At 40.4% G+C, this 23525-nt stretch overlaps 1 protein-coding gene and 1 long non-coding RNA gene across 5 annotated transcripts in view; one reads left to right on the top strand and one right to left on the bottom strand.

The window, feature by feature from the left end:
- Kif11 (kinesin family member 11) overlaps positions 1-23525 on the bottom strand; it is a 94335-nt gene that overhangs the window by 26456 nt on the left and 44354 nt on the right. For all 4 annotated transcript variants that reach the window (XM_063275808.1, XM_063275788.1, XM_063275836.1 and 1 more), the window contains 8 exons: positions 17378-17510; positions 17117-17214; positions 16950-17028; positions 14084-14269; positions 13850-13974; positions 11904-11994; positions 11420-11662; positions 2698-2793 (listed from right to left, as the gene is read on the bottom strand). In XM_063275808.1, the coding sequence (XP_063131878.1) occupies positions 2698-2793; positions 11420-11662; positions 11904-11994; positions 13850-13974; positions 14084-14269; positions 16950-17028; positions 17117-17214; positions 17378-17380 (921 nt within the window). In that variant the 5' untranslated portion in view covers positions 17381-17510. The remainder of the gene's footprint in view (positions 1-2697; positions 2794-11419; positions 11663-11903; positions 11995-13849; positions 13975-14083; positions 14270-16949; positions 17029-17116; positions 17215-17377; positions 17511-23525) is intronic.
- LOC134483990 (uncharacterized) lies at positions 12242-14329 on the top strand. Its single transcript, XR_010061246.1, has 2 exons — positions 12242-12347; positions 13695-14329. It is a non-coding gene; the product is annotated as an uncharacterized LOC134483990 (long non-coding RNA).

Genomic DNA, 23525 nt, shown 5'->3' with positions numbered 1-23525 from the left:
AAACTCCTATCCACCTTTGAATAATCAAGATCTCTACTGCTGTGATAAAAACACCATGACCAAACAAAACTTGGGGAGGGAAGTATTTACTCAATCTTACAGTCCGTAACTGAGGAAAGGCAGGGCAGAAACCGGGAGGCAGGACTCAAGCAGAGGACATGGAGGAGTGCTGCTTCCTGGCTGTGTTCCTCCTGGCTTGCTCTACCTGCTTTCTAATTTGCCCCAGGATCATCTGCCAGGGGTGGCACCGCCCATAGTGAGCTCAGCCCTCCTGCATCAATCACTAACTGAAAAAACCCCACAAGCTTGCCTCTGAGCCAGTTTGGCTCGGGCATAAAATCAACAGAGAATCCCTGTTCCTAAAACACTATAGCTTGTATCATGCTGGCAAAAACTAACCAGGACAACCTTTGAGAATTACCACACAACTACAGCTATTACAACTAAGAAGTAAGTATTTGTGGAAGAAGAGATAAATAAATGAATGGGATAGAACAGAGTCCAAAAATAGGCCCACATAAATCTGGAGAGTTTAATATACTAAACACCATAAAAATTAAAAGCTTTCGCTCTGCAAAAGCCTGTATGAAGGTAAAAAGCCGGTCAACAAAGTTGGAAACCATGTTTGCAAACCACAAATATTCAGAAACCTTATATGCAACAAAGGAACTAAAATACGTTAGAACTCTAAAGGCTGGAAAGCTGGCTCTGCAGTGAAGATGCCTCACTGCTCCTGCAGAGAGCCTAGGCACCCACACTGTGGCTCACAGACATCTATAACTGACTCTAGTTCCAAGGAAGCGGACTCCCTCTCTTCTTGCTTCTACTGGAACAGCATACACGTGGTACACACACACACACACACACACACAGGCAAAACACCGGTAAACATTTAAAAAAAAATTCTTTAAAAATATCTCTAAAATGTCTCAATAAAAGAAGAAATGATTGGGGCTGGAGAGATGGTTCAGTGGTTAAGAGCACCAACTGCTCTTCCCGAGGTCCTGAGTTCAAATTTCAGCAACCACATGGTGGCTTACAACCATCTGTAATGAGATCTGATGTCTTCTTCTGTTGTGTCTGAAGACAGCTATAGTGTACTCATATATAATAAATAAATATAAACAAAAAACAAACAACCCATTGGAAAATAGTGCTGAAGACATGAACAAACATGTCACCAAAAGGGATATCTGAGCCAGACAGTGGTCGCACACACCTTTAATCCAATCATTCAGGAGGCAGAGGCAGGCTGATCTCTGAGTTTAAGACCAACCTGGTTTACAGGAATGAGTTCTAGGATAAGGAGGGCTACACAGAAAAACTCTTGTCTTGAAAAAGAAAACAAACAACAGGGGCTGGAGAGATGGCTCAGCGGTTAAGAGCACCGACTGCTCTTCCCGAGGTTCTGAGTTCAATTCCCAGGAACCACATGGTGGCTCACAACCATCTGTAATGGGGTTGGGTGTGTCTGAAGACAGCTACAGTGTACTTATATACATTAAGTAAATAAATCTTAAGAAAACAAACAACAAAAAAAGGACGTATGAATAGCAAGTACACAAGTACAAAAAGTTGTTCAACATCATTGGTCATTAGGGAAATGTACAGTAGGCCAGGCATGGTGGTTCCTGCCTATAATCCCAGCACAAAAGATGCTGCACAGAAGCACAAGCAAACAGATGCCCGGTCAGCCTGGGCTACAAACTACAATTCTGCTCAAGAACAAAACAGAGTGGGAGTGAGGAGACATATCAGTGGCCACTTCATTACAGAAAAGGGAAACTACATGTTAATATTTTTCTAAAAGTGGATCTGTATAGATATTGGTCAAGTTCATTAATGTATTTTAAAAACGACTGAGGGCTGGAGAGATGGCTCAGCGGTTAAGAGCACCCGACTGCTCTTCCAGAGGTCATGAGTTCAATTCCCAGCAACCACATGGTGGCTCACAACCATCTGTAAAGAGATCTGATGCCCTCTTCTGGTGTATCTGAAGACAGCTACAGTGTACTTATATATATAATAAATGAATAAATAAAAAAAAATTTAAAAACGACTGAAATAAGTGCTAACAAGAGGTAAATGTCATGGTGTGTAAACTTCCCCTCAATAAAGCAAACAGAAATTATAATTGTAAACACAAATGCTACCCAGGGTGTCAACTGAATTATAAAGTTAGGAATATCAACACATCAGTGGTAGGAAAACACTCTAACATTTCAGGCAAAACTTTATGTCATTACCAGTGATCTGTTGTTATTCCTAGCCTGGTGTAGTGGCATCGGCCTTTAATCCCAGCACTCAAGAGGCAGAAATAGGTGGATCTCTGAGTTCCAGGCCAGCCTGGTCTACAAAATAAGTTCTAGAACAGCCAGGGCTACACAGAAAAATGCCGTTTAAAAAAAAAAAAAAAAAAAGCCAAAAACAAAACAAAATGAACAAAAACAGTGATCTGTTGCTATTCCTATTACAGACATGCCAAACATGGTTACATTACTCCATTAAAAATTCATAATTACTGTCAGGCAGTGGTGGTACATGCATCTAACCCCCAGCACTAGGGAGACAGAGGTAAATGGATCTCTGAGTTTGAGGCCAGCCTGGTTTACAGAACAAGTTCCAGGACAGCCAAGGCTACACAGAGAAACCCTGTCAAAAAGTCAAAACCAACCAACCAAACAAGATCATAATTACCTTAATAAGTGCCTTTTTGGTGAGTTTCTGATTAACTTCAGGCTTATTCATTATGTTCTTTGCTCTGTGAGCATATTCCAATGTACTCAGAGTTTCCTGTTATGAAAAGGAAAGGTTAATAATTACTGAGGGCATGAGCATGAGAATAAAGATACTGTTATTTAAAATGCACCACATGACTTACAATCATAAGTTCTGTGTTTAATGTAGGATCTATTTATCAACTATTTCATCCTTGTGAGTGTTGCATGTGTGCATGAGTGTGAAAGCCATTGGGACAAGGTCTTTACCACTGTCCACCTTACACTTTGAGGTGGTGCCTCTCAATGACAATGGAGCATGTCAATCTAGCTAGACTGGCTGGCCAGTGAGCTCCAAAGATCCAAATGTCTCCTCCTCTCAATGCCTCCAGAACTGCATCACCAAACTTAGATTTGAAGTGAAAACTGGGGATCTGAATTTGAGTCTCCTCATGTTTGTATGACAAGCACTTTACCGACAGAGTCATCTGCTCAAGCCTCCTACGCCAGTTTTAAATTCAATGAATTCCACCAGCTGTGAATAAACAAAATGTCCTATTATATAACAATTTCCTGAAAGATAAAACCTTCCATCTTGGAAGTAAATTCATTAAGGATGATGTTCTAAAGGATAGTTTTACATTCCATATTGCAGGGATGCTCAGGTGATTTAAAAAAATATAAGTTTCAGAAGTCCTTGAAACAGATGCACCAGGCCCCTCCCTGCCTAAGTATATTACAAGTAGTAAAGACAGCTGAGACACACCCTCAGACCAGAAAGTCCCTGGATTAGACACAGTGGGCCCCTCCCAGAAAGACACTCTCAGTCCAGCAGAGTTACTGCTGGGCTGCCTGGAAAAGGCAAACACCAGCCCATGCAACTAGAAGAGATGTTTGTCAGCCTGCTGAGCTGTTATGCAAGTTAAGCTGTCATGAGCAAAGGCACACTGAAGGTGGGGAGGCTTTTGGTGATGCAGATGACTCTGAATAATCTGATCATATAAGTAATCTCTCACCCATATTACTGTAAATAACCCCAATAAAACACATTAGTTCACCAAGGTGAGTTCTGGTGATGTCTTTACTCTGGTCTGGCATGTGTTTGTTCTCTATCTGAGGTGACTAGACCTTGGTTCATGAGAGTTCAGCAACAGTGTTACACAATACTTATCTTCATAGAACTAATTATGTACACATAAAAAAGAATTAAGTGGCTCAGAGGTTAAGAGCAGCTCTTTCAAAAGCCCTGAGTTCAATTCCCAGCACCACATGGTATCTCATAAGGGACCTGATGCTCTCTTCTGACATGTAAGTGTACATGCAGACAGAGCCTTCTTACATTAAAAAAATACATAAATAAATTTAAAATTATGAACTAGTTTGGCAGCATATGCCATTACAACATTCTGGAAGCTGAGGCAAGATCATGAGTTATTGGTTGGCCTGAAAGACATAATAAATCCTATTTCAAAAGAAAACTAAGAAAAAAAAAAAAAAGAAAGAAAGAGAGAAAGAGGAGCACCCCACGAGCGAACCTGAGCCTCGGGACCACAGGTAAGACCAAATTTTCTGCTGCAAGAAAGCTGCCTGGTGAGCTTGGGACACAGGAAAGCAGAATTTCTCTAGGACCCGGCACGTTCTGTGTTTACCGGAAGTCCCACACCCGCGGATCCTGGCCCGCAGCAGCTCTCTGCTCCCAGACCCGGTGAGAGAGAGACCCAACCGCCTGGTCAGGTGGGCACTCCTGAGGCTGCAGAGCGGAAGAGACCACCAACTCTGCTCACCCCTGCCCACATCCCTGGCCCAAGAGGAAACTGTATAAGGCCTCTGGGCTCCCGTGGGGAAGGGCCCAGGAGCGGCAGGACCCCTGTGCCTGAGACACCGCCGGAACCTGAAAGAAACAGACCGGATAAACAGTTCTCTGCACCCAAATCCCGTGGGAGGGAGAGCTAAACCTTCAGAGAGGCAGACAAGCCTGGGAAACCAGAAGTGACTGCTCCCTGCACACACATCTCGGACGCCAGAGGAAAAAGCCAAAGACCATCTGGAACCCTGGTGCACTGAAGTTCCCGGAAGGGGCGGCACAGGTCTTCCTGGTTGCTGCCGCTGCAGAGAGCCCGTGGGGAGCACCCCACGAGCGAACCTGAGCCTCGGGACCACAGGTAAGACCAAATTTTCTGCTGCAAGAGCTGCCTGGTGAACTCAAGACACAGGCCCACAGGAACAGCTGAAGACCTGTAGAGAGGAAAAACTACACGCCAGAAAGCAGAACACTCTGTCCCCATAACTGACTGAAAGAGAGGAAAACAGGTCTACAGCACTCCTGTCACACAGGCTTATAGGACAGTCTAGCCACTGTCAGAAATAGCAGAACAAAGTAACACTAGAGATAATCTGATGGCGAGAGGCAAGCGCAGGAACCCAAGCAACAGAAACCAAGACTACATGCCATCATCGGAGCCCAATTCTCCCACCAAAACAAACATGGAATATCCAAACACACCAGAAAAGCAAGATCTAGTTACAAAATCATATTTGATCATGATGCTGGAGGACTTCAAGAAAGACATGAACACACTTAGGGAAGCACAGGAAAACATTAATAAACAAGTAAAAGCCTACAGAGAGGAATCGCAAAAATCCCTGAAAGAATTCCAGGAAAACACAATCAAACAGTTGAAGGAATTAAAAATGGAAATAGAAGCAATCAAGAAAGAACACATGGAAACAACCCTGGATATAGAAAACCAAAAGAAGAGACAAGGAGCTGTAGATACAAGCCTCACCAACAGAATTCAAGAGATGGAAGAGAGAATCTCAGGAGCAGAAGATTCCATAGAAATCATTGACTCAACTGTCAAAGATAATGTAAAGCGGAAAAAGCTACTGGTCCAAAACATACAGGAAATCCAGGACTCAATGAGAAGATCAAACCTAAGGATAATAGGTATAGAAGAGAGTGAAGACTCCCAGCTCAAAGGACCAGTAAATATCTTCAACAAAATCATAGAAGAAAACTTCCCTAACCTAAAAAAAGAGATACCCATAGACATACAAGAAGCCTACAGAACTCCAAATAGATTGGACCAGAAAAGAAACACCTCCCGTCACATAATTGTCAAAACACCAAACGCACAAAATAAAGAAAGAATATTAAAAGCAGTAAGGGAAAAAGGTCAAGTAACACATAAAGGGAGACCTATCAGAATCACACCAGACTTCTCGCCAGAAACTATGAAGGCCAGAAGATCCTGGACTGATGTCATACAGACCCTAAGAGAACACAAATGCCAGCCCAGGTTACTGTATCCAGCAAAACTCTCAATTAACATTGATGGAGAAACCAAGATATTCCATGACAAAACCAAATTTACACAATATCTTTCTACAAATCCAGCACTACAAAGGATAATAAATGGTAAAGCCCAACATAAGGAGGCAAGCTATACCCTAGAAGAAGCAAGAAACTAATCGTCTTGGCAACAAAACAAAGAGAATGAAAGCACACAAACATAACCTCACATCCAAATATGAATATAAAGGGAAGCAATAATCACTATTCCTTAATATCTCTCAACATCAATGGCCTCAACTCCCCAATAAAAAGACATAGATTAACAAACTGGATACGCAATGAGGACCCTGCATTCTGCTGCCTACAGGAAACACACCTCAGAGACAAAGACAGACACTACCTCAGAGTGAAAGGCTGGAAAACAACTTTCCAAGCAAATGGTCAGAAGAAGCAAGCTGGAGTAGCCATTCTAATATCAAATAAAATCAATTTCCAACTAAAAGTCATCAAAAAAGATAAGGAAGGACACTTCATATTCATCAAAGGAAAAATCCACCAAGATGAACTCTCAATCCTAAATATCTATGCCCCAAATACAAGGGCACCTACATACGTAAAAGAAACCTTACTAAAGCTCAAAACACACATTGCACCTCACACAATAATAGTGGGAGACTTTAACACCCCACTCTCATCAATGGACAGATCATGGAAACAGAAATTAAACAGTGATGTCGACAGACTAAGAGAAGTCATGAGCCAAATGGACTTAACGGATATTTATAGAACATTCTATCCTAAAGCAAAAGGATATACCTTCTTCTCAGCTCCTCATGGTACTTTCTCCAAAATTGACCATATAATTGGTCAAAAAACGGGCCTCAACAGGTACAGAAAGATAGAGATAATCCCATGCATGCTATCGGACCACCACGGCCTAAAACTGGTCTTCAATAACAATAAGGGAAGAATGCCCACATATACGTGGAAATTGAACAATGCTCTACTCAATGATAACCTGGTCAAGGAAGAAATAAAGAAAGAAATTAAAAACTTTTTAGAATTTAATGAAAATGAAGATACAACATACCCAAACTTATGGGACACAATGAAAGCTGTGCTAAGAGGAAAACTCATAGCGCTGAGTGCCTGCAGAAAGAAACAGGAAAGAGCATATGTCAGCAGCTTGACAGCACACCTAAAAGCTCTAGAACAAAAAGAAGCAAATACACCCAGGAGGAGTAGAAGGCAGGAAATAATCAAACTCAGAGCTGAAATCAACCAAGTAGAAACAAAAAGGACCATAGAAAGAATCAACAGAACCAAAAGTTGGTTCTTTGAGAAAATCAACAAGATAGATAAACCCTTAGCCAGACTAACGAGAGGACACAGAGAGTGCGTCCAAATTAACAAAATTAGAAATGAAAAGGGAGACATAACTACAGATTCAGAGGAAATTCAAAAAATCATCAGATCTTACTATAAAAACCTATATTCAACAAAATTTGAAAATCTTCAGGAAATGGACAATTTCCTAGACAGATACCAGGTATCGAAGTTAAATCAGGAACAGATAAACCAGTTAAACAACCCCATAACTCCTAAGGAAATAGAAGCAGTCATTAAAGGTCTTCCAACCAAAAAGAGCCCAGGTCCAGACGGGTTTAGTGCAGAATTCTATCAAACCTTCATAGAAGACCTCATACCAATATTATCCAAACTATTCCACAAAATTGAAACAGATGGAGCACTACCGAATTCCTTCTACGAAGCCACAATTACTCTTATACCTAAACCACACAAAGACACAACAAAGAAAGAGAACTTCAGACCAATTTCCCTTATGAATATCGACGCAAAAATACTCAATTAAAATTCTGGCAAACCGAATTCAAGAGCACATCAAAACAATTATCCACCATGATCAAGTAGGCTTCATCCCAGGCATGCAGGGATGGTTTAATATACGGAAAACCATCAACGTGATCCATCATATAAACAAACTGAAAGAACAAAACCACATGATCATTTCATTAGATGCTGAGAAAGCATTTGACAAAATTCAACACCCCTTCATGATAAAAGTCCTGGAAAGAATAGGAATTCAAGGCCCATACCTAAACATAGTAAAAGCCATATACAGCAAACCAGTTGCTAACATTAAACTAAATGGAGAGAAACTCGAAGCAATCCCACTAAAATCAGGGACTAGACAAGGCTGCCCACTCTCTCCCTACTTATTCAATATAGTTCTTGAAGTTCTAGCCAGAGCAATCAGACAACAAAAGGAGATCAAGGGGATACAGATCGGAAAAGAAGAAGTCAAAATATCACTATTTGCAGATGACATGATAGTATATTTAAGTGATCCCAAAAGTTCCACCAGAGAACTACTAAAGCTGATAAACAACTTCAGCAAAGTGGCTGGGTATAAAATTAACTCAAATAAATCAGTTGCCTTCCTCTATACAAAAGAGAAACAAGCCGAGAAAGAAATTAGGGAAACGACACCCTTCATAATAGACCCAAATAATATAAAGTACCTCGGTGTGACTTTAACCAAGCAAGTAAAAGATCTGTACAATAAGAACTTCAAGACACTGAGGAAAGAAATTGAAGAAGACCTCAGAAGATGGAAAGATCTCCCATGCTCATGGATTGGCAGGATTAATATAGTAAAAATGGCCATTTTACCAAAAGCAATCTACAGATTCAATGCAATCCCCATCAAAATACCAATCCAATTCTTCAAAGAGTTAGACAGAACAATTTGCAAATTCATCTGGAATAACAAAAAACCCAGGATAGCTAAAGCTATCCTCAACAATAAAAGGACTTCAGGGGGAATCACTATCCCTGAACTCAAGCAGTATTACAGAGCAATAGTGATAAAAACTGCATGGTATTGGTACAGAGACAGACAGATAGACCAATGGAATAGAATTGAAGACCCAGAAATGAACCCACACACCTATGGTCACTTGATTTTTGACAAAGGAGCCAAAACCATCCAATGGAAAAAAGATAGCATTTTCAGCAAATGGTGCTGGTTCAACTGGAGGGCAACATGTAGAAGAATGCAGATCAATCCATGCTTATCACCCTGTACAAAGCTTAAGTCCAAGTGGATCAAGGACCTCCACATCAAACCAGACACACTCAAACTAATAGAAGAAAAACTAGGGAAGCATCTGGAACACATGGGCACTGGAAAAAATTTCCTGAACAAAACACCAATGGCTTATGCTCTAAGATCAAGAATCGACAAATGGGATCTCATAAAACTGCAAAGCTTCTGTAAGGCAAAGGACACGGTGGTTAGGACAAAACGGCAACCAACAGATTGGGAAAAGATCTTTACCAATCCTACAACAGATAGAGGCCTTATATCCAAAATATACAAAGAACTCAAGAAGTTAGACCGCAGGGAAACAAATAACCCTATTAAAAAATGGGGTTCAGAGCTAAACAAAGAATTCACAGCTGAGGAATGCCGAATGGCTGAGAAACACCTAAAGAAATGTTCAACATCTTTAGTCATAAGGGAAATGCAAATCAAAACAACCCTGAGATTTCACCTCACACCAGTGAGAATGGCTAAGATCAAAAACTCAGGTGACAGCAGATGCTGGCGAGGATGTGGAGAAAGAGGAACACTCCTCCATTGTTGGTGGGATTGCAGACTGGTAAAACCATTCTGGAAATCAGTCTGGAGGTTCCTCAGAAAATTGGACATTGAACTGCCTGAGGATCCAGCTATACCTCTCTTGGGCATATACCCAAAAGATGCCTCAACATATAAAAGAGACACGTGCTCCACTATGTTCATCGCAGCCTTATTTATAATAGCCAGAAAATGGAAAGAACCGAGATGCCCTTCAACAGAGGAATGGATACAGAAAATGTGGTACATCTACACAATGGAATATTACTCAGCTATCAAAAACAACGAGTCTATGAAATTCGTAGGCAAATGGTTGGAACTGGAAAATATCATCCTGAGTGAGCTAACCCAATCACAGAAAGACATACATGGTATGCACTCATTGATAAGTGGCTATTAGCCCAAATGCTTGAATTACCCTAGATCCCTAGAACAAACGAAACTCAAGACGGATGATCAAAATGTGAATGCTTCACTCCTTCTTTAAATGAGGAAAAAGAATACCCTTGGCTGGGAAGGGAGAGGCAAAGATTAAAACAGAGACTGAAGGAACACCCATTCAGAGCCTGCCCCACAGGTGGCCCATACATATACAGCCACCCAATTGGACAAGATGGATGAAGCAAAGAAGTGCAGACCGACAGGAGCCGGATGTAGATCGCTCCTGAGAGACACAGCCAGAATACAGCAAATACAGAGGCGAATGCCAGCAGCAAACCACTGAGCTGAGAATAGGTCCCCCGTTGAAGGAATCAGAGAAAGAACTGGAAGAGCTTGAAGGGGCTCGAGACCCCAAAAGTACAACAATGTCAAGCAACCAGAGCTTCCAGGGACTAAGCCACTACCTAAAGACTATATATGGACTGACCCTGGACTCTGACCCCATAGGTAGCAATGAATATCCTAGTAAGAGCACCAGTGGAAGGGGAAGCCCTGGGTCCTGCTAAGACTGAACCCCCAGTGAACTAGACTATGGGGGGAGGGCGGCAATGGGGGGAGGGTTGGGAGGGGAACACCCATAAGGAAGGGGAGGGGGGAGGGGGATTTTGCCCGGAAACCGGGAAAGGGAATAACACTTGAAATGTATATAAGAAATACTCAAGTTAATAAAAAAAAATAAATAAAAAAAAAAATTACTGAACTGAGAACAGGACCCTGTTTAGGGAAATTAGAGGAAAAATTGAAAGAGCTGAAGGGGCTTGCAACCCCATAAGAACAACAATGCCAACCAAACAGAGCTTCCATGGACTAAACCACTAACCAAAGACTATACATGGACTGACCCAGGGCTCCAACTGCACATGTAGCAGAGAATAGCCTTGTTGGGGCACCAGTGGAATGGGAAACCCTTGTTCCTGCCAAGGTTGGACCCCCAGTGCAGGGGAATGTTGGGGGGGTGGGTAAGGGAGGTGGAGAGGGAACACTGTATGAGGGAGGGGGTGGGGATGTGGGCTTATGGACAGGAAATTGGGAAAAGGAATACCATTTGAAATGTAAGTAAAGAAATATATCTAATAAAAAAATTAGAAAAAAAAAAAAAAAGAAAGAGAGAAAGAAAGAAAAAGAAAAAAAGAAGAAAGAAAGGAAAAAGACCACTTTGGAAGTCATAACTAGCTTTTTATCATACCAGATTGTTCTATATTATAGTATGGGATAAAGCCAGTAAATGAACTCTAAAAATATGACAGCTAAGAAAGGCTTATAGTTCTTCCCACACTCGCTGCTTTCTCTCAAAGGGCTTACCTCAAGATTGAGAGACGCAGGGGAAATGGTTGCAATTATAGATGTCCTTGTACGCCCCCCAAGAGAATCTTGCAGGATTCTTGTTAGTTTAGATTCTCGATAAGGAATATGAGGTGTTCTTTCCACAAGAGCAGTGATAACTCTCCCCAGAGTCAGCAGGGACTGGTTGATATTTCCAGCTTCCCGGGCCCTCTTGTCAACAGCTCCAGAACGCCCAATATTTTCACTTCCTGCAAGATCAACCTTTAATTTAAAAAGAAAAAATGTCAATCTATTGTATTTGAATTCAAAGATTTGTATTCTTTTATATATTTTATTATATTCAATGTTCTAAATCACTAGCAAAATAAATTTTCCACAACAAATTCCTTCTCCCACTCCAAAGCTAACTGGTGAAGTAACTATGAAAATAACTATTGAGAATTGCAAGCTTCTCCAGGAAGTAATCATGAATAGCACAGTGGCATCAAGGCAGGATGCTTACCAAATTCAACTTGCCAATTTTAACAAGCTCTTCTCCATCAATTGTCGTTTCTTTCATGTGTATCGTGACAGAAAAAACTGAGTGTGAACGACTAGAAAACAAGATCAAGTTGTCTACTCATTACAACAGAAACATTATTTGTTCCCCATCTAATACTGAAAACAGGAAAGGAAGCTCTGAATGCACCAGGGAGGGTCAAGACATCAATCAGAAAACAGAAGTTGGAAAGACAAAATTCTACCTGCTAGCTACGATACTGACCCTATCAAGGAAGCTATCAAAACTGCCCTAGAACTTTTGCAGTTCCTGGGTTCTATCCCCTTCAACACACACAGATACAAAGAATTTTCAGGCAAATATCTGAAAAGAAGAATGTTTCAGAGCAGAGAGCTCCAAACCAGAACATCAATGCGTTTATGAATGTCATTAGCAGTGGCAAACATGGTAATTTTGTATTATTTTCTTTGTACTTTTAAAAATTCTTATTTTATAAGTTATTTAAATTACAAAAAAGGGTACAAGGAGCTGAGTTGTATTTATCTTATGTTTTTCTATTACTATCTACTGATTTAATGTTGAAAGTATTATTATGTGTGGATTGGGTATGAGGTAGGGCACATTCCACATGGAATTTGGTTCTTTCCTTCTGCCGTTAGATGAGTGGGTTCTAGGGCTCAAACTCAGATGGCCAGGCTTGCAGGACAAGCACCTTAAGAGGCCATATCATCAGCCAGCCCTACCACAGGTTTCTACTTCAAGATTGTGGGATTAACCCAATTAACATAAATATCAAGCTGCCTTGGGAAAGCTGAGCTAATTTTTTTATTCATAAAAAATGATCTTTGTTTTATATATATAAAAAAATAATCAGGCATGGTGATAAACAGAATAGAGAAATTTGTTCCCTTCTCCCTTTTCATGAATGTGAGGGTTGGTGACCATCTGTGGGCTGACTCCTAAGTAAAATCTTTTTTTTTTGGTTCTTTTTTTCGGAGACCGAACCCAGGGCCTTGCGCTTCCTAGGTAAGGGCTCTGCCACTGAGCTAAATCCCCAGCCCCGTAAAATCTTTTTAAAACAAAGATTTGATCTCAATTTCTATAGCTCAGTGATCAAGTACTTGCCTAACATATAACATGGATTTAATTTCCAGAATAAAAAAAAGTCAAATTCCACAAAAGAATGAAAATTAACATGTCATTGTCCTTTTATTAAAACCATATGGGGGCCGAGAGGCCGCCTTTGAACGGCAGTGTGGGCTCTACACATTTCATCCTAAAACTTAACCTGCAAGACACAGTTTCGTTCAATTCCTTTGGTCTGTGCTTTGTTGGTTTTGAGACCTCTTATTCTGTAGCCTTGGGTGGCCTGGACTTCCACCTGCCATCACCTTCTTTTTTTTTTTTTTTTTTTTTTTTTTGGTTCCCCCCCCACCCCCCAGAGCTGGGGACAGAACCCAGGGCCTTGCGCTTCCTAGGCAAGCGCTCTACCGCTGAGCTAAATCCCCAACCCCCTGCTGTCACCTTCTAAGTGCCACCACTAAAGATGTGTGCCACCACACCTTGCTTTGGTTTGGTTTCTGAGTCAACAGAAAGGTTAGAGATTAATAAGAAAGACTGTGCTTTGACTGTACAGCCCAAGCTGGCCTAGTTACACATACCTGGTTCATCTCCACATGTGAACCACCACACCACCCCCAGCATACGATCACTTGCAGAAGAATGTCTTTAGCACATTAATACTTCTGCACTTATTTACCTTATCTTTGTTTTCTGATCTTCCAATATCAACAGCCTCTTTATGAATCTGATGCCAAGTACCAAGGACTCCCTCCGCTTACAGCACAAATCCCTGTGACCCAATTCCCTGACCCATCCTAACGTGATGCCTCCAAAGTCTTAGCAAAAGGAAAACAGTGGAGCAAAAAGCACGCACGGTGGCTTCTCACCTGGAGTAAGCATTCATCAAGGTTGCTGCAGTTGTCCTTTTGGCTGCCCCCTTCTCTAAGATTTGGTAGACTTCATCTTTGTTGTGTACTGTGATTTCCTCTAAGCCTTTGATTATCACTCCTCTCTGATCAAATATCAAACAACATCTATTACTTTATATAGAAAAAGTACGCTGACTTTTAAAAGACTCTACAGTAAAATTTGGAAACTTTCCTTCTCAAACCCTGAGTTACCTTGTTCCGGGGATCATCAAACATCTGCAGCCTTTCAGAAACATCAGAAGACGGACTCAGAAGATCAAAAAGCTCCTCATTATAGATTTCCAATAGGGATACTTTCACTGAAAACTCAGTGCCATTATCAGTAAGTTTCTCAAAAATCTGATGAAGAGTACGTGGAATTATACCAGCCAGAGGATCCTGAAATTATAGTATTAAGAATTAAAATAAACTCAAGTGTCATTTACTAAACTGTTAAAATATGACGAAGACCTCCTTACGAGTTTATTAGTATGTGTACAACACTAAGGACGGAGCGTGAGGTCTTAACACACGCCTGCAGGTGCCTACCTCTCCTATACCTCCCACCCTGTTTTTCTTCTCAGAGACAGGAATCTCCCTTAAATTGCCCAGTTTGGCCCCACATTTGAAATACTTTTGCCTCAGTCTCCAGGGTATTTGGAATGACAGATGCACACCATCATACCTAAGTCTAGTTTATTTAAGGTTTACTATATAGCCTAGCCTGGCCTCTAATTTGCAATTCTCTAATTCAGCCACCATCCTTGGCTTATAGTAGATTCCAGTATGAACCAGTTTACCCTTCCCATGCAGTTCTTCTGCATTCTACCAATCACAAAGAACCAGTGGTGGGCCACATCTGGGAACTTAATTCCTCGTTGCGGACTGGAGAGATGGCTCAGTGGTTAAGAGCACTGTCTGCTCTTCCAGAGGTCCTGAGTTCAATTCCCAGCAACCACATGGTGGCTCCCAATCATCTGTAATGGCATCTGATGCCCTCTTCTGGCATGTAGGTGTACATGCAGACAGAGGACTCATACATAGCAAAGCTGGGTGGGGCAGATGCATGCCAACAATCCTGAACTTAGGGAGAAAAAGGTCAGTTCAAGGTCTGCTCAGCCAGAAAACAAGCTTAAGGTCAGCCTGAGCTACTATGGCCTGTCTGAGAACAAACAACTCTGCCCCTCCCCAAATAAAAAGAATATAACAATTACTTACATAGTACTCACATTGTATTAAGTATTGCAAGTAACCTATGGATGATTTAAGCTATCTGAAAGTATGTATTTAACTTATGCACAAACATGTAACATCTGATAAAAAGACTCTGAGCATCCTCATACATTGGTATGTGTATTTTTGTGTGTACTAGAATCAACCACCCCCCATGGATACTGAGAGACAACTACAGTAAGGTAAATTAAAAACTAAAACCTAACTAATCCAATGTCAGAAAAGTCAAGTCATATCAGTCTAAGGTATAGTCAACCACAATCTAAAACATTAAATGGAAAGTACAGAAAAACAGTGTTAAATTTTTAAATTTAAAAATTGGGCATCATTCTAAGTAGCATGATGAAATAATAAACCATTATAGATTTCTTATGAACATCAGACCTGTCAATAAAAATGCCTATGTCCAATGAGGTGAGGCAGGAAACAGAAGATGGGACACTAGCAGGAAGAGAGAACATTCTGGAAAATACTGAGAGGATGAATGGAAAGGCAGGAAGAGATGAGGGAGAGATTCCTGTGAGACTATGAAGAAGATGCTGAAGAGAGTCCATGAAGAAATGGGCCAGGACTGAAGGAGAGGTAACTAATTATGTAGAAGACACTGAATAGTGTGAATGGGTTAAGTAAGCTATGAGCTAGTCAGGGATGAACCAAAGAAGCTTATGGCCTAGGCATTTAATAATAAATAATTAGTCTCAGAGTTGTCATTCTCTGAGCAGGAGCAGGAGCTAGGAAGAAAACAGATTTAATTTTTTTACACACCATCCTGCCAGGGACATGAATCACTTTGACTGACTATACTGTCTATGCTTCCTAATTATTAGCCACTTGGTAGCACTGTTGACTAGAATATCCATTATTCTGAAAGGGCAGCATTAAATATTTGAGTAACTTCATTTCAAGTTATCCCAGTATTATGGAGGTTGAGATACAAGAAATATTACAAGTCCAAGGGCAATATACGGTAAGTTCCAGGCCAGCCTGAGTTTACAGTATAAGACTTTGTCTCAAAAATATCATCAACAACAAGAATAATAATATTTTTAAAAATATGTATTTATTATATATAATTACACTGTAGCTGTCTTCAGACACACCAGAAGGAGGCATCAGATCCCATTACAGATGGTTGTGAGCCACCATGTGGTTGTTGGGAACTGAACTAAGGAACTGGAAGAGAAGTCAGTGCTCTTAATCACTGAGCCATCTCTCCAGTCCAATCATAATAATTTTTAAACTAAAGCACAATAGCAGTGATTCTGGCAATTTGAGGATACCAAAGAGAAAAATGTAAAGTATTTCATTTAAGTGATAAAGTAAAATTATAATAAAAATTTAAAATACAGAGAAACCATATTTGAATAATATACTATAGTACTTTGCTATAATTCTTGTGTTATATTATTGTTATTGTTGATAAAATTTTATTATACTTAATTTATAAATTAGATGTTATCATAGGTACATATGTAAGAAAAGACATAGCGTATATATTGTTTACTATCTTTGGTACCTGCTACAGGTCTTGAAATATTAATCATTTCCCTACAGATAAAGCAGAGTGGTAGGGGAGAGACTGAAGTCTAAGAAGACCCTCCCTTTTTATTACTTAACTGTACTGTATGTGTTGGTCTTCTCTCTCCCAGTAAGACCATATATTTCTGACATGACAGTAATTTTACTAAACTATTACTTATTGCACTTTAGTACAATAAAGAACTTAGGTTCGTGGTTGACATGGTTTTCTAATCTTCTGCATTTCAACAGAGGTCCATAAACGAATTTTTGTTGGCTAAATTTTTGCCACAACTGAGATAAATGAACATTATAAAACAATAAATACCTCCTCCCAGGTATATACTTCATTAGGTGACCTTTCACCTTCCATTGTAAAAGTTTTTCCAGTGCCAGTCTGGCCATATCTGTGAAAGATTTCAAAAAAACCATTAAAAAGTCAAAAACAAATGCACATATCTAAACCTTCTAAACTTGAAAAGTTGTTTTGCTTACGCGAAGATGGTACAATTATAGCCCATAATAACTTCATCTAGAATTGGACAAACAACACTTCGGTAAACATCAATTTGTTTTGTAGATGCTCCAAACACCTATTTTTAAAAGAAAGAAAAAAGCTCTGAAAACACATGATTCATGTTAATAATTTGCCCACTAGAAATGAGCTCATCCAATTTGAGGGCAAAGCTCAGAAGCATGCCGTTTTCCACGGAACACTTTCCATTGGTGACTAATCAAAGAGAAGAAAGTAAGTACCATGTCAAACGTGTATGTTTTCCTTGAGGTCTTGTCAGTCAGCCCTGCAGTTCGTACACTGACTTCCTTCCGTGCGTGATCACATTCTACTACAGAGTGGGCGTTAGCTTTCCGCTCTGCCAAATTAAATGGTCTGTAAAAGAAACACAGGATTAGAAACGTTCAGTAAAGTTAAGTAGTAACACTTCCCCTAAGTACACTAATCAAGAAAAAGTATGCAATATAAAATTATTCATAGGAATTAAATAAAGAGGAAATAAAGCAGACAGTAGACTCATAAAGGCCTCTGTTCCCCAGAAATAAATTAATTTTCAAAGACAGGTAAAACATAATTCTACCAATTCCTTCCTTCTTTGTCCCTCTGCCGTCTTCTCTTTTTGATGCAGGTCTCATGTAACCCAGGCAGGCTTCAAACTCTCTATGTAGCAGTGGCTGGCTTTGCACTCCTGATCTCCCCCGGAGCTGGGGACTGAACCCAGAGCCTTACGTTTGCTAGGCAAGCGCTCTACCACTGAGCTAAATCCCAACTGCCCTCCTGATCTTCTTGTATCTACCCATCAAGTACTAATTTTATGAGGCAGTAGAGAGCAAACCCAGGGCTTCATGCAAGGCAGGCAAGCACACTTCACAATGAGCCCCATCTTCAGCTCCCATTCTAACTGTTTTAGAAGAGAGGCCAACATAATTTAAGATGTAAGAACGTCTCTTTTTTCAGAATTCCATTCCTACTTGATTTATCTATTTTGAGAAAGGGTCTCTTTGTAGCCCAGGCTGTCCAGCAACTCACAGGGCTGACTTCAAACTCACAAAGATCCTTCTGCTTCTGCCTCTGTCTCTCTCTGCCTCCCCTGCCTCCCTGGGTTCTGTGAGAGATCCTGGGCCACCTAACAAGAGAGCCAAGGTCAACTCCAGGCCTATGCATGCATTCACACCAGACCCATTTTTAAAGGGAGAGAAGGATCGAGTGGGAGAGTGAGATGGCTCACTCCATGTCTGCCATCAAGCCTAAAACCTTGAGTTCAAGCCCCAGAACCCATATGGTGAAAAGAAGGAATCTACTCCCACAAGTTGTGCTCTGGCCTGAGTATACTCCCTCCCAACCAACCACCCACCCACCCAATCAACCAATAAATGTTTTTTAAAATTGAGGGAAAGAGAGAAACAGGTTATTTCTTGAGCTAAGGATGAAGCTCAGTTGGCAGTATGGCTGGCATGCACTTGTCTCAGAACAAAACTCAGGAACTCATACTCACAGCACTCTTCTTCCCCACAAACCTCAAATAAGGCCCCTATTAATTCCTATCAAGAAATACAACCCACAGAATAGAATTCATAAAATACTCACATACTTAATACATATTTGAGCCAAAGGTGAGTTATTTATCCCACTGAGTATGCACATTATGTAAGGAAGGTCTAAATAGAAAATCTTTCTCAGGGTTGGGGATTTAGCTCAGTGGTAGAGCGCTTGCCTAGTAAGCGCAAGGCCCTGAGTTCGGTCCCCAGCTCCGAAAAAAAGAAAAAAAAAAAAAAAAGAAAAAAAAAGAAAATCTTTCTCTCATTGCTAGACAACCAGGGTGTTATTTATTTAAGATGCATATCTCAACTTCTCTTTCCATACCCCATTCACTAGCACATTACTGAGTGGTCAGAAGAGCAAATTTGTGATCTTGGGAAATTTAATTTCTGGGTACTAGTAATGCTATCATTTTGCCACCATACTGAAGCCAAGAGCAATGCATATTACATGGAGGAATATACAACATTATTAAGAGTCCACTAAAATCCAAGTTAAAACCAACATATATTGAGGCAAGCTAAAGTATCAAGTATAGTGGATTTACTTTCCAGTGACTAAAGCTTTGTTCTACTATTTCTAGTATCTGTTAACTTTCTAGCATGAACATGAGATTAAGCTCCTGAATGATCGACATTCAAATTGTTAGGACAGAGTAATAAATCTATACAGATCACATATAGCTGTCAAGAGGTATTTTAGAGACTGTCAGTGTACTGGAAAGAGTACCTCCAAGCTATTGTTTTCCTAACCCAATTTCTCTAACTAGAAATTGCAAGGTTCTTGCTGATTCCTAACTCCACCAGTTTGGGCCTCAATACAGATGTATAAAATTTCAAACCAAAATGGTAAGAGAGGGAGACCAAAGATTTCTAAATTTTTTTTAAAAAATCCTGTATCATTCCATAAATATTCATCATGTACTAACTATATGATAGCAGAGATAAACTAGTGAACAAAACAAAATTCAAAAAACAAATTGTGAGCTAGAAAGACAGCAGTGAAGAGCCCACACTGTACCCAATCCCCTGCAGCTCCAGTTCCTGGGGATCCGAGTGTCTTCTGAACTCCAGGGACACCAAACTCCTACACACTTATTTACACACACAATGAAAAATGAAAATCTTTTTAAAAAGGGTTGCTGCAGCTGTAGCTCAGTTGATAAGAAAGCTTGCCTGCCTAAGATGCACACAGGCAGGCATGGACTCCATCCTCAGCACCTCGTAAACACAGGGGTGCGCACTGGTAACTCCAGAACTCAGAAGAGGAGGCAGAAAAATAAGTTACTCGAGTAAGAATAAGGCCACCTGGGTTCATCAGATCCTGTCTCAAAGGAAAAATAAACAGAACATCATTAAATCCTTCTCAGGGAACTTCTAACATTCTTGAAGAGAAATTACCAAATAAATATATTAGCTACTAGGGCTGGGGATTTAGCTCAGTGGTAGAGCGCTTGCCTAGCAAGCACAAGGCCCTGGGTTCGGTCCCCAGCTCTGAAAAATAGAAAAAAGAAAAAAAATATATTAGCTACTAATAAATTAGAAATAAAAGAGCAAAGTAAAAGGGCATAGGAATTAATAAGATAGATAAGTATACTACTTTGGTGTGATTATGAAATGCTTCTTGATGAAGTGATATTTAAGCAGAATGTAAAATGTGAAGGAGTCAGATGTAGATATTTTGGCAGAAAAGTTTTCCAGGGAGACAACAAAAACTGGCAGGACCCTGACTTACTTAGTAGATGCAGTCTTAAAAGCATAGAAAATATGTATGTAGCAATATTTTTTTATAAATACCGGAGGCCCTATCCTGCTACCCGCCCCCATATTTTATGTTCCCAAATTAAAGACACACACACACACACACACACACACACACACACACACACACACACAGCCTTTATATTTTGATATGCCATAAACAGCTCAACAGTTGGGCCTCTTCTAACATCCACTTCCTAACCTCCTTCCAATAATCCTGAGCTAGTACTGACTAAATTCGATATTCGACCTTGGCTGCTCTGGACCCACAGGCCTGCCCAACTGGGCGGCACTCTCGTGGCTCCTTCACAAGCTTGCTTTGCCTCCCTGTCCATTCTCTTCTCAGGCTCTCCTCTCCCTTCTCTCAGTCCCAAGCCCTGGAATCCTAAAAGTCCTGGGTCTGTCTGCCCTATCCAGCCATTGGCTGATGGCATCTTTACCAACTGGGGGCAGGGTCTGAGGACCCAAATTAATATCATAATGCAAGCAGCATTAGGTCAAACCCACTACACATGTAATTTAAAAAAAAAAAAAAAGTAGGAGCAGTCAGGATAGGTCAGAGGCCAATAGCGCTTAATGTTCTTCCCAAGGACTCAAGTTCATTTGCCAACACCCAAGTCTAGTGGTTCACAACTGTCAGGGTTGGTCTTGTATACTGTATATTCAGATGCTGATTTCTTTTGGTGCCTGGACATCTGGTTACAGTACAATAGTGTGGTCAACTACCTACGGTTTCAACATTACGTAAAAATTGTTTTCCATCATCTCTGATTTGTTAATAAAGAGCTGATCAGCCTATGGTGGAGCAGAAGAGGGCAGTAGAAACGGGGCATGGGATCCCAGGGAGGGAGGAAGGGAAGGGAAGAAGAGAAGGAAGAAGAAAAGGAGGAGGAGGAAGCAGAGGAGGAGGAGGAGGAGGAGAAGGAGGAGGAGGAGGAGAAGGAGGAGAAGGAGGAGGAGGAGGAGGAGGAGGAGGAGGAGGAGGAGGAGGAGAAGGAGGAGGACAGTATAAAGAGACTATGTGGGAACACCAAGAGGATTTGCCATGAGGACATGGAGCAGAGCAAGCCAGAGCAAGACTCAGATAGCAAGTAATGAGGCATTTATCTGGGTATCAACAGACTAGTCTGGTTGAATAGCTCAGAACCTGCCAGTACAGTTCCAACAGCTTATTAGTAAAAAAAATACCAAGTCTCTGTGTCTTGTATTTGAGAGCTAAACAGGATAAAGTGGTGTAAAAAACCCTGGAGACAGGGGCTAGAGATATGGCTCAGTGGTCAAGAGCACCAACTGCTCTTCCCAAGGTCATGAGTTCAAATCTCAGCAGCCACATGGTGGCTCACAACCATCTGTAATGAGATCTGATGCCCTCTTCTGGTGTATCTGAAGACAGCTACAGTGTACTTATATATAATAAATAAATAAAAATATTTTTAAAAAAACAAAAAACCCCTGGAGATAACTGGAAGCAAAAGGAGGTGTGGCAATCCCCACATGACCACCAAAATACTACTATACACAATTCTAGCTCTGCCTTCCGCAAAGAGGCACATACATGATATACATTCATATAGACACATAACACATAAGTGAAAATTAATCCTTGCATTAAAAACTTTAAATATAGGCTGGAGAGATGGCTCAGTGGTTAAGAGCTGACTGTTTTTCCAGAGGTTCTAAGTTCAAATCCCAGCAACCACATGATGGTTCACAACTATCTGTAATGGGATCTGATGCCTGTTATGGTATGTCTGAATACAGCCAAAGTGTACTTATATGTAATAAATAAATAAATCTTTAAAAAAAAATTTTAAATAATAAATTCAACAAAGTATTGAGATACAGTCAGAGCAGGTGAGCAGGGTAAGGTGGTAAAAGCATTCTCTGGGTCAAATCTGAGGACAAGAACAGACTTCCTAAATTTGTCTCCCGGTCTATACACACACACACACACACACACACACACACACACACACACACCACACCCTGTGGCACATGAATGCTGGCACTTACATACACATCATATACACATATAATAAGATTTAAAATTAACATGTAAAAATCAGAAACATATCCTATGGAGAAACAATCTAGAAAGTTACAAAAGTAATTCAATTTAAAATAACATCAAGAATTAAACTAATACATTAATTTAGTCAGACAGTATAAAAGATTTGAAACATGAAAATTACAAAACATTACTGAAGCCAGTTATGGTAAAATCCCATCACTTGTGAAGCTAAGGCAGGAAAATCAACATGCAAGAGAACAGCCTGGGTCTGTCAAAAGTACCAAAAAAAAAAAAAAAAAAAAAAAAAAAAACCCTTCAGGACTCACACTTTTTTTTTAATTTTTTTTAAAGTGATTTTCAAATATTTATTTATTTATTTACTTATTTATATGTAAGTACACTGTAGCTGTCTCAGACACACCAGAAGAGGGCATCAGATCTCATTACAGATGGTTGTGAGCCACCATGTGGTTGCTGGGAATTGAACTCAGGACCTCTGGAAGAGCAGTCAGTGCTCTTAACCGCTGAGCCATCTCTCCAGCCCTTTTTTTAATTTTTTTAAAGATTTATTTTATGTATGTGGATACACTGTCACTGTCTTCAGACACACCAGAAGAGGGCATCTGATGGTTGTGAGCCACCATATAATTGCTGGGATTTGAACTCAGGACCTCTGGAAGAGCAGTCAGTGTTTTTAACCACTGAGCCATCTCTCCAACCCAGGACTCACACTTCTTGATTTTAAAATTTTAAAAGCATAAGCAGTCAAAACTGTACAGGACCGGCACAGACAGACATGACATAGACTAGTGGAACTGAGTGCTCATAAATAAACCCTCTCCTATACAGGCAAGTGATTTTAGAAGAATGATTTTAGTCTTTAGTTTTGTAACATGAAAAACTGGGTATCCTACACATTGAAGCTGAATGTTCACCTAGCATACACAGAGTGAACCAAAAACTTGCACCTAAGATCTAACACTGTAAAACTTAGAGAAACAAAGAAAACACACCTGGCAACGTTGGCTTTAGCAATGATTCCTTGGATAAGACACCAAAGGCATAGGCAACAGCATCAGA

This window comes from Rattus norvegicus, chromosome 1, assembly GCF_036323735.1.
Source record: "Rattus norvegicus strain BN/NHsdMcwi chromosome 1, GRCr8, whole genome shotgun sequence".
In the NCBI taxonomy this organism is placed as follows: Eukaryota; Metazoa; Chordata; class Mammalia; order Rodentia; family Muridae; genus Rattus; species Rattus norvegicus.
Note: the sequence above shows the minus strand (reverse complement) of the source record. Positions and strands in the feature narration are given on the sequence as shown.